Source organism: Sus scrofa, chromosome 1 (genome assembly GCF_000003025.6).
Source record: "Sus scrofa isolate TJ Tabasco breed Duroc chromosome 1, Sscrofa11.1, whole genome shotgun sequence".
Lineage (NCBI taxonomy): Eukaryota > Metazoa > Chordata > Mammalia > Artiodactyla > Suidae > Sus > Sus scrofa.
Window position 1 is genome coordinate 180,702,476 of NC_010443.5, and position 12,387 is coordinate 180,714,862.

At 45.5% G+C, this 12,387-nt stretch overlaps 1 protein-coding gene across 1 annotated transcript in view; it reads right to left on the reverse strand.

Moving 5' to 3' along the window:
- The window catches only part of PYGL (glycogen phosphorylase L), a 58,276-nt gene extending 56,627 nt beyond the window's left edge, over positions 1–1,649 (reverse strand). Inside the window, 1 exon segment of the mRNA NM_001123172.1 lies at positions 1,407–1,649. Coding sequence (NP_001116644.1) covers positions 1,407–1,649 — 243 coding nt within the window.

Below are 12,387 nucleotides of genomic sequence, written 5' to 3' on the forward strand. Positions count from 1 at the left end.
CATAAAGTGTTTTCTAAGGATGTCTTCTAGCAGTTGCTACCTTTGGGTAGAGGCCTCTGGGGTGAGGAAGTTACTTTCCATTTGAAAGCTTTGTTACAGCTGCAGTTTCTACTTTGAGAACTTTCTTTTGCTCAGAGGTTCTTTGAGCACTGGGAACATGAACTATTCTTTTTCATGCTTTAGATATTAAAAAAAAAAAAAGCCAATAAACGTTTACATATATTTCCGACTGCCTCTAGGATCTACCCCATCTTTCACGGTTTTCAATACACCTCCAACCAGCGTTTCCAGTTTCCTCTCCCAAGACTCACACCCACCCTCACTGCAGCTGCCAGCGCTGCTCTCTCACCCTGTCTCTGCACAACACAATCCCTCTGGTTGCCAAGTCCTCTTCAATTTTCCCCTTCCCAGATCGGCCAGGTAGAGTGTTCCTCCGTGATGAGGCAGCGTCCACTCCAGCCCCTGCGCAGTGGGTAGGGGTGGTCTGTGAACAGCCTGTTACAGCAAGTCTGTAGCCTGGCCCTGCACCTCCACCCCGCAGGACTCAAGTCAGTCCAGGAGGTAGTTCTTCTGTGGCGCAGCGGGATATGGCGTTGTCACTGCATTGGCTTGGTCGCTGCTGTGGTGCCACCGAATGAATCCCTGGCCTGGGAACTTTCACATGCCGAGTGAGGCGGTCAAACAAGCAAACAAACAAAACAAAAAACAACAACAAAAGGGCTGCCAAGTCCTCCACGCCCGACTCCCAGGAACTGGGGAAAGCAGGGGAGGGGTGGGGACAGAGCTCTGATGGGGGAGAACTCTATCCTCCCTCTCCACCACACCCAGGCAGTGCCTACAGCAGGCCACCTAGTCCTCAAAGCACCTTCCTCCAACTCTGGCCCACCTGCCCCCTCAGCTCCTACTGCCCTTTGACGATCTTTGCATTCGTCTCTCCTCCCTAAACATTGAGCTTCCCCGAGGCAAGGCATTAACCGCTTTGTTCAGGGCCTACTATCTGGGGCCTGTGCCTGGCACCCAGGAGACGCCAGCTACCTCTGGATTAAAACCTTAAGAGTAGATGCACCAAAAAAGTTAATGAATTTAAGCAGAGAGGCGAGGGAGGCCTAGCCATCTACTCGGGACGGTCCCTGGGGGCGGGCAGAGCTGTGGTTTGGGTGAGATGACGCTCGGGGTGGGGTGTTAGCGGAGTGCCGGATCTGTCCCCCGGGCTGCCCAGCCGCCGCCCAGACACTGCCCTGGACTTCCCGGGCAGCGAGAGCCGGGTTAGGAGAGGTCACAGCGAGGGCTCCTCCCAACGGCCCCGGACGCCGCCAGGACAGCCGGCTGCTGGAGTGCGCGGCCCCGGAAGGGTGCGACCGGTGCATGGGCGGCAAGGAAACCACCGCGCGGCGCCGGGCTCGTACCTTGGGGCACTTCTCATAGTAGTACTGCTGCGTGCGGATCCAGCGCCCCACCAGGTGGTCGCGCACTGTGTGCGCCAGCGCGAAGAAGTAGTCGCGAGGGGTGGCCACATTACGGTCCTTGACCAGTGTGAAATGCAGGTGTCGGTTGAAGCCCTTCTTCAGCTCGGCCACGTTCTCCACGCCCACGATGCCGCGGATGCTGATCTGCCGCCGCTTCTCCTGGTCTGTCAGGGGCTTGGCCATGGCGGCGGGCAGCGCAGCCAGCGGGACGCGCTTCCCAAGGCGCCGGGTGGCAGGACAGGGGCGGAGCCTCTTCGCGCCGCAGGCCGCTTTTGAGTCTCAGGAAAGTTTGGGGTCTGCCCCTCCGCACGGCGCCGCCCGGGTTCCAGCTCCCACGACTGTCCGGCGCAGCGGAGGGAGGGCCGGCCCCTCCCGGGGCTCTGGGCGGAGCTGGGCGGTAGCTGAGGTCTGAGGGCGAGCGTGCTCAGCCTTCCTGCCTGGCTGGTGGCCAGGAGGGGCTGAACCCTCTTGGCGGCAGAAGGTGGGACCTTGGGTGACGCACAAGAGTGCGAGGCTCCCTTCCGGATCTGTGGATTATGTGTCTGTTGGGGCGATGCGGGGGAGCGGGTGGATGGGACATTGGTTCTGTCTCCTCACTCTAAAGTCTTGGGTACTAGAAGTATGTCAGTGTGTGAAAGCGTGGTAAGCAGATAAGGTAGGGAGCCCCTGGAGAAAGAGAACCAGGCACGGCTTTCTTGAAATAAAAGAAGGCATTTTTGGCCTAAGCCCCTTTGTGATGTAAGCTGCTAAGCCCTTGCATAGGTCTCAGTAACTATGGATAGTAAGGAAAATAAGAGAATGCAGGAACAAATGAAAAGCGGTCAAGAAACAGGAGGTCAGCAATAAAACCGTCCAGTTCCAGATATATTGACAATCCCATACCCTTTATGTTCTGCAGGAACTAAGGCCCCCATCCAGGTGGGGGATGGCATGATGACGCTGACCCTCCAGACTTTACTCAACTAAAGCTTGGACTCTGTTTACATTTACCCCATTTCTTTCCTGAGTTCTCAGCCCAAGCCCCTTCCTGATATGCATGTACCCATAGCTTAAAAATTCCCCTATTTTGGAGTTCCCTTCATGGTGCAGCGGAAACAAATCCGACTAGGAACCATGAGGTTGTGGGTTTGATCCCTGGCCTTGCTCAGTGGGTTGAGGATCCAGCGTTGCCATGAGCCATGGTGTAGGTCGCAAACTCGGCTTGGATCCTGCCTTGCTGTGGCTGTGGCTGTGGCGTAGGCCTGCGGCTACAGCTCCGACTGGACACCTAGCTTGGGAACCTCCATATGCTGTGGGTGCGGCCCTAAAAAGACAAAAAAAAAAAAAAAAAAAAAAATTCCCCCATTTTGCCATTGGGAGAGATACTGCTTGGGAAAGATCCCTGGTATTCTGTTTACTTGTTTCCTTATCTGCATATTTGGCTTGGCTGTGTCTTTTGGCTGACACCCACCAAGAGGCAAACCCCATTCGGGTAACAACGTGTTGCTGGCAAACTTTTGTTTTACAGAGATTTATTTGCTATGTTGTTATTATTGCTGTTATTTCCCACCTGGAGTGGGTTCTACCACAAGCTTCAGCAGGGATGGGGGTGGGGGAGTGTCTGCACTCTTATTTCAGTTGTTGAATGTCCCTCTAAGTCCTTGGCGCCCCTCCCATCTTGGATCCTGGACCTCAGAAAGGAACCCCAGGGTGCCCTTTGCTTTCAGTTCAGGTTTTGAGGACTCAGGAATTTGGGGTTATTGACTCTTAGACCCAGGCTTGCCTTGTCAAAATACCCTACTGTTCAGCTGCAGAGACAGGTTAATGAGAATCAGAAGTCCTGAGTTGGACCTTCAGGCTGGTTAAGTGGCAGGGGCTTTTACCTTAGGCCTCTTGTTTGAATTATGTTTTAGCTGAACAGGGGGGGGGGGGAGGAGAAAAGAGAAAGATGTGTGCCTATAAAATGAAGGGATAACTAACTGAGCTGTTTGCCTTGTTTACATAAAACAAAGCAGCCTGTGTTACTGGGCAGTACAGGCTGATCTTTGCACTGTTCACCTCCAACTTTGTTGTATTTATTTGGGTGTGTATGTGTGTTTAACTTTGGCAAGGGCAAACACATGGTATTGTAGGATATCAGAAGCCTCTTCTAAAAAGTGGTATTAAGCTATCATTTTAGAAACAGTCCATTGCCAGTTATACAACATGCAATACCTGCAATACTAATGACCTGCATGGGAAAGCATTTAGGAGACATGAGGATGAGGATTGGCCATCTGGATGAGGCCAGTGAGGATGACACGAGGATGAGGATTGGCCATCTTAAATTAAAATTGAGAGTGGAGGAGTTCCCATTGTGGTGCCGCAGTAGAAACGAATCCAACTAGTATCGTGAGGTTTCAGGTTCGATCACCGGCCTTGCTCAATGGGTTAAGGATCCGGTGTTGCCCCAAGTTGTGGTGTAGGTCGCAGATGTGGTTTGGATCCTGCATTGTTGTGCCTGTGATGCAAGCTGGCAGCTGCAGCTCCAATTCAACCTCTAGCCTGGGAACCTCCAAATGCTATGAGTGTGGCCCTAAAAAGCAAGAGGAAAAAAAAAAAAGTAAGAGTGGAGGAGTTCTCTTGTGGCACAATGGGTTAAGAATCTAGTGCTGTCATGAGTTTGATCCCTGGCCTGGGAACTTACACCTGGGTGCAGCCAAAACAAACAAACTAACAAACTAACAAAAGTGAGAGTGGAGCAGCAGCGGGAGGGGATTAGGGTAGGAAAACTACTATACATAAAATAAATAAGCGGCAAGGATATATTGTACAGCACAGGAAATATAACCATTATTTTGTAATAGCTTTAAATGGAATATAAGCTATAAAAATATTGAATCACTATGTTGTACACCTGAAACTAATATAATATTATAAATCAACTATACTTCAATAACAAAAACAAATCAAACAAACACACACACACAAAGTTGACCTTAAAATAACCAGGCCTCTATGGTAAAGTTTGAGAGGATGCTGAAAGGGCAGGTCTCTTAAGTCTTGAATATTTCTATTTAAGCATTAAGCCAGTTTTGGGTCATTCACAGGTTGGTGTGAAATTGTTCAATAAATGGAAAATAGGGTGGAGCAGTTGGATGAGGGGAAGCTAGGTCTGAGTAGATCTTAGTCCCAGGGAGACCTCTGAGCAGCAAAAGACAAGTGAATTATCTGGGTACTTGGATGGGGGGTGAGGAATTAGGGGTTGCAAAAGAGATGGGAGACAACTTGCTGTTTCTTGGTTTGCCTAAGACAGTTTCGAATAGGTGGATCCTAGCCCCTTTGTCCACTTAGTTGGACTAAATTCTTGTTGGAAATCCAGGATAATGATGAACTAATAAGCACAGTATTTGCTTGATTCCATAGCCAGTCAGTGAAACCGTGCCCCTGAGTTGCACATCCCTCAAAACGGAAACACTGTGAAGGATACATTGTCCAGACCATAGCATGAGGGGAGGGACCATTCAACACACATGAAAGGGAGTTCTTAAGTGGCTTAGGAGTGCGCCACAGATTCAGTCTTGAATGACAGTGAGGCACATTGTCAGTCTTTTCACTTCTGCTCCAGTCTTTCTAGAAAGTCTTTGGTGTTACTGTGGCTTTAATACTTGTTAATATGTGTTTTTAACAGAAAGCAGGTCCAGACTCTACACCTTTTTCAGGTTTTAGCATCTAACTAGAATTTAATAACATTGCCTTCCACTTGTGGTAAATGACACTTTGCCAGTTAACACTCTGATATAAACTTTGCTTTTTAAATGTTAAGTGAAAGTGAATTTACTTAAAGAAAAATTATCATCATGGGTTGCCTAAAAATGTACAAATTTAACTGAAGTTTGGGAAACACCGAGTTTATGTTTTCCAAGGTCCCTTCAGAATCTAACATCTGATCGTTCTGTACTGGTCTAGAACACCGAGGCCTGAGAGATTAAGTTGCTTGACTAAGAATATTACTACCTTTAAAAACTTTTCCTTCAGCTTCTGCCTGACTGGTAACACTGGAAGCAGTGGTTCTCTGTAAAAGTATTAGGCTAAAGTTGCCCACATCTCGTTTACACCAGCCTTGGCAACGATGGCCTGTGTTATTGCTGTTTCTCAGCTGCAGCTTCCCAGTGGCTACCCTGATGAAATGGCCTTTGCAAATAGCTGAGCACATCGTCCAGACCTCACAAGAAAAGTATAAGCTGCCCTCTGTCAGAAAAGGGGTGGCAAAAAAAAGACAAAAAGTAAATAAATAAATAATTAAAAAAAAAACACGGAGTTCCCATTGTGGCGCAGTGGTTAACGAATCCGACTAGGAACCATGAGGTTGAGGGTTCGGTCCCTGCCCTTGCTCAGTGGGTTAACGATCCGGCGTTGCGGTGAGCTGTGGTGTAGGTTGCAGACGCGGCTTGGATCTGGCGTTGCTGTGGCTCTGGCGTAGGCTGGCAGCTACAGCTCCGATTCGACCCCTAGCCTGGGAACCTCCATTTGCCGCGGGAGCGGCCCAAAGAAATAGCAAAAAAAAAGAGACAAAAAGTAAATAAATAAATAAATAAATAATTTAAAAAAAAGAAAAAGAAAAGGGGTGGGAGAGTTCCTGCCACGGCTCAGCGGAAGTGAATCTGACTAGCGGAAGAGGACGCACATTCCATCCCTGACCTTGCTCCATGGGTTAAGGATCTGGTGTTACCATGAGCTGTGGTGTAGCTTGCAGATGCGGCTCAGATCTGATTGCTGTGGCTGTGGTGTAGGCTGGCGGCTACAGATCTGATTCAACCCCTAGTCTGGGAACCTCTATGTGCAGCTGGGGTGGCTGTAAAAAAAAAAGAAAAGAAAAGAAAGGAAATGGGACAGGGAAGTGTGTCAGCCTAGGTCTTCTGAGAAGAAGATGCTAAGACAAGATTCAACGTGCAGGGGTTTTGTTAGGGCAAATGCCTGTGGGACAGAAAATGGGTAAGGAGCCAAGTTAGCCTGGGAGAGTGTGAGTCTGTGATGCAAGGAGAGAGGGAGGGAACAACGGGAGGCTGCATCTCTGACTGTCTTCAGTCCCAGGGAGACCCAGCAAGGCTACCGGCAATTCTGGAGCCAAAGACAACTGTCAGAGGAGACCTCATGCTCTCTTGGCTACTGGCCGGAGCCTCCCAGGAGGCATGGCCTCTGCACAAGCACAGCAAGGATATCCCTGGCCCTTAATCAATTACCCTTCCAGCAGCTGGAGGTCTGGGAGACCCATTCTGGTGACCACCAGGAAGATATCAGATAGCCAACAGGTTAACAGCCACTATGTTCCAAACTCGGCCTTAGGATTTTTCCAGGGGCTCTGGCTTGGCTCTTAATGTGCATTCCCTCATTTAATCCTCTTACTGTCTCTGTAGTGCAAGTTCTGTTTTTCCTCCTTTTTTTGGGGGGGGGGTCCACACCCACGGTATGCAGAAGTTCAAAATCAAACCCCAGCCACAGCAGTGACAATACCAGATTCTTAACTCCTTCCCATTTTATAGATGAAGAAACCAAGGCTTAGAGAGGTTATGTAGCTTGCTTAAGATCACTTGACAAGTAGCAGATGAGGTTTCCAAATGTTTATTTTTCTTCCTCTGATACAGGTTTGGGATCTGTAAAGTAAACCTGACTTCTCTCTGCACCTCAGCTGACCTACTTACCCTGCCCCTTAGCTTGTTTTGTGCTGTTCTCTGGCCTTTTGACCTACTTCTAATCAATTCTGAAATTCAGGAAAATGCCAGAGGCCCAAGTGGCCCCACACTGACACTCCAGAGATGGGCAGCGTGACGGATGAGCTGAGCTTTGTACACAAAGAGTAAATTTAAGTATATTTCATTCAGTGTTTTTAACATATGAGTCTGCCAACCACGGTTACTACCTAGCCTCTGCTGTTTTAAATATTTAGAAAGATGACCAAGAGCCTGGATTTATTATTCTACTGAGTGCCCTTAGGATCTGCAGACAACATGCTGACCGCATTGCTATCTCTATAATTAGCTGTGACTGTGACCATTCGCTTGTTACCCGTATATATTTGGCTTGTCTTAAATGAAGCAGGTTTTCCTGGCCCTTTTAGGTCCTGTCATATCTGATTTGCTCATTAATATGGTAGTTTGGCTTGTTAGGCGTGGTCCAATGGGAGTTCCTTAAAAGCTGTTTCCTCCCTGTGCCTCAGTCAGTGGAGGGTCTTAGAATGCCTGTTGTGAAATGTGCTAGAGAGCCACTCAGTGCCTCAATTTCAACTTCTGCAGAGAGGAGAATGTTCTTTGTCTTATTCACTTCCCAAGGTGACTAAGCTCAAAAACAGATATGAGTGAAAAAGTGCTAAAAAGTGTTAAAAACATTGTTAAGATTTTGACTTTTGGGTTGGGATTGTAATTTGAAATATTAGCCAGGGTTTCTCCTTTCTCCTGATGGTTTGCTTTTCCCAAGAGCCCTAAGGGAACCACTCTAGCTTGTGCTCATAATCTTTGAGGAAGGATGTTGCCTTCCTGGCTTGGATACTGGCCTAGGCTGACAAATGGGAGACATACTGAATGAAGGCCAAGGCCAAGGCCTGAGAGGACTCACAGGAGTGAGAAGGTACCACAGTGGGTGTCGGGGAGTAGAGATGTCACTGGCCTGGGAGCAAGGGGCCTGGAGCCTGCTTCTCTGGGGAGGCAGCCCCAGGATGTTGCTCTGCTTCTTTGGAAGGTCCAGGGGAGGTAGCTGGACCCTAGCTGCAAGGAAGCATCTTCTAGGAGGCTCTCCAAAGTCAGCGTTTAAACATGGTTACAAAGATTCCCCACCCAGGGAGGTGTCAGATGGCCCTTAGGTGAAAATCGGGTGCTGCAGGCTGACTCATAAATACCCAGGAGAGACTTGTCAAGGCCTGGGCTTCCCACCCACACCCTCCTGTGCTTGAATTGAACAGGCCAATGACCTGAGATCACATTTTCCCCTTTCCTGGAGGGCTCAGGGTTCAAATTAGAAATTCAAATTATATACACAAAATAAAGCTGCATTATATACACAAAATAAAGCTGCATTTCGTACACACCTAAGTTTATGTATTGTTTGTATTTGCTTTATCCTCGGGTATTATGATTAAGGTAACAAGACTCTTGTTTCAGGAAAAGCCCTCACCTTTTTATGGGGATGAATGAAGCAATAAATTCTGGTAATTTTTTTTGCAAAGAGATATGAACAAATCCTGAAGGAAGGGAAGTGAGATATGCTCTAAGCCTAGGGCTTCAGCAAATAATCAGGATGCAGCATGCACAGGAGACAGCCTCCCTGCCCCCTTATCTCAGGGCCTTTGTCGTGTTAACCACAATTGGTACACGCTTTGTCTTGTCCTTTGTGCATGACTGATTAGTTGCAGGGATTACCTATGAAACATACAGCTGTCATACAAATAGAATTTGTTTTTAAAATTTTGTTTGCTTGTAGTTAAACCTTAGAAATCACAAACACCAGGTTCTCAAATGCCAAATACTTTAACTTTTCTGAGCTGTTTAATCACCCATCTTTAAAGCTCTAACCAGTAAGGTGTTTGGCTATTAAAAGGTAACATTTATTAGCTTAAAACATATGAAACAGAGAAAAATAAGCTTTCTTTTCACTTAACTTTTTCAAAAATGGAGGCTAGGAGTCTGGATGATGGTTTAAAAGCTGTTCTCATGCACAAATGCCAGGCTTTTCTTTTTGCATTTCTTGTTATCTTAGTTGTATTAGAGTTCATTCGACATAGTTTGACATGGCATGGCTTATCTCTGTTTTTCAAATTCAATGTTTTAATTTATTGCTTTATTAAAAAATATATTTGGCTTTTATTTTTTGTATCATTAAAGCCAAATGATAACAGCTGTTTCTTTTTCTTCTTGGAAGTGCTATTTCCTCCTCTGCTCTCTTGAATGATAGTGTCTTAGTCATTGAATCACAATACATTTCCTGTTTAAGATGAGAACATGAAGTTTCACTCTACCCATAATTTTCATGCAAATCATTTGTATTTCCGAGGTTTGTGTGAGAACTGCAGAGACACGCTTATACCAGCAGGTGGAGAAAATGCCATATGAACTCAACAACTCAGACTATGGCGTGGTTCAGCAAAGGATGTGATTGCAATTTTAATTATTGCTTTATTTCTCTTTCTTTGTTCCAGATAGTTATGCACCAAACACACAGAAGGAATTACTTATATTCTGAAGAAGATGAATCAAAATTGATTATTTTTGTCACTCTAGCCAGAGCATAAAATAGATGGCACTTTCGCCCTTTCTAAATCATAGATGTAAATATAATGACATCTAAATAAATAATTTATTCTCATACTGAAGAAATCTTTAACATTCCTATGCCAGATATAGAACACACTCAAAGTTTGGCGCCCTGGTGGCTTGGGCTGCTGTCTGAACGAAGCATGAGTTTGCAGGATCAGAGTAGCAGAGTAGAGGGATCGATTTCTACGCTAGAGTAGCTGGGGTCTATCGCAGGTTTTCAAGCCTGTCTGTGCACATCTCTGAACTGGTGAGATAGGCCTGAGGGAAATCAGTACACCCAGAGGAGGTTGGAGTCAAGGGGAAAGAAGTCATGCCCTGCCCTGCCGTTGCTGGAGTGAGGTGTATGGGTGCGTGCCCTGCAAGAGGTGGGTGGTGGAGGCTGAGGAGCTTCCTGAGAATTCACCCTGAGGGTGGAAGGAAACTGCTGATTAGCCTGAGCCAGCAAGAAGCTTTAGCTGTCAAGGGGGGCAGTAAATCTCACTGGGGCATGGTGGCAGATTCTTGATTCCCCCATCTAGGCATCTAGACGCATGTGTTCCATTAGCGCATGGAAGGCTGTACGTAAAAACCGAAAGAATTTTCTCACTAAGCTTTATTAAAAAAAATACTCAGGTCCAAGAAACACTGTCACATTTTTCCACCTGAACAGGTGAGTCAATCTCTTGCACTTCATTCCGCATGGCTTAAAGGAGGGTCTGAGGAAGTGCTTTCCTCAAAGGGCAGAGGCCTTGCCAGCAAGACTGGGAGCACATGGCGACACCTTCTGGAGACTCACAGAAATACAAGACGTGGCATACAGGGGGAGAAGGTTTGGTACAGAAAATATCACTGGGAGAAAGAACCAGTGGTATTTGTGTTGGAGTTAATGAGACTCCTCTGACTCAAAGGCTCATAAGATCTGGAGAAACGGGTGTCACATGTATAGTGTTAGCCAGGTTCTTAGAATTATCTAATATTTACTAAAAGAAACTTAATAACTCTGAACGCCTTGATGGGTAAGTTCTCTGTAACCTCCTCTGCCTCTTGGGTAATAATATTTTTATAGCAGTATAACATACTTACAGACATGTGTGTAAATCTTAAGTTTGTATTGTAATGAATTTTTTACAGATGAATAACTTGTGTAAACCCCACCAAGACTGAGCTGCAGGATATTATGAGGAGATTGGAAGCCTCTTTTGTGCTCCCTGTCTGTCTCTCCTTCTAAGGGTAATTACTGCCCTGATTTACAATATTGCAAATTATTGTTGCCTGCCTTAAACTTTGTATGGATGGATTGATTATACAGTGCATCTCTATTTTGCCAGACTCCTTTTACTCAACATTATGTCTATTAGTTTCATTTGGCTTCGTGCCAAATTTCATAGGTTTTCCTTGTTGTATAGTGTTCCATTGTATGAATTAGCACAATTTTATTTATCCATTTAGACATTTGGGTTGTATTCAATTTTTGGTTATAATGAACGAAGCTGCCACAAAGATATTGGTACAGATTTTTACTGCACACATGTCCCCATTTCTGCTGAGGATATAATTGCTAGATCTGACATATAGTTTTAATGACACTTTTTTCTTCCTATGTGGAAAATGTAGTTTAGCTGTAGATGTACAATTCTCTTGCAGTAAAGGGATTGAAATGAAGAAGAAAGTAAATATGACTAGGAGGCTAGAAAGAAAGAGTGGCGTTAGAGTAGCTGGGTTCTCATAATTTTGGTGCTTAATGTTGAATCCTCATTAGTTATCATGTTATAAAAATTAATAACAATGTAAATTGTAATATTCCTCATGACGAATTTTAAAACATTTAGGATAGTTTCCCACTACTACCTAGAATATGTTTAAGATGGCTTTTTTGCAGGCTAATTTTTATTTTTATTTCTTTGTCTTTTGTCTTTTTAGGGCCGCACCCGAGGCATACAGAGGTTCCCAGGCTAGGGGTCTAATTGGAGCTGTAGCTCTGCTAGCCTATGCCAGAGCCATAGCAATGCCAGATCGGAGCCATGTCTATGACCTACACAGTGGCTCACAGAATTGCCGGATCCTTAACCCACTGAGTGAGGCCAGGGATTGAACGAACCTTCAACCTCATGGTTCCTAGTTGGATTTGTTTCTGCTGTACCAATATGGGAACTCCTGAGGCTAGTTTTTAATATTAACTGTAGGAAGATACGCTTGAAAGTAATTAAAGAGAATTTTTTTCCCATCCATCAGTGGAGATGGCTATAGTTTGCACTATAGTTTGTAGTGTTTACCAGTGGAAGCTGAGAAGCATAAGGGGGTCTTCTGATTTTTTGTTTTAGTTTGTCAGTTAACAAATCTGTTTTGAGTGTTGACTGTTGTGTTTCCTGAATTTATCTGTAAAGACCAAATGGAAGGGAACATCACTAAAGTTTGTGTCCCAAGAGACAAATATGCCTTGTGATGTGGGTTTCATCCAGAATGTCTGTAGCCAAAAATATCCCTGGCATCAAAGTTATCCAGTGGATCTTGGCCCAATCCTGCAGATTCTGCATCTAATTTATAGGATCAACATTTAGATTTGTTGGAAACTAGCATTTATTTCTACTTGTTTTCTAATTATTCATTCTAGAAAATTTGGAAGGCATATAAAAATGTAACAAATACAAATCTCATGTAATAGTCCTGTGTTAAAATAT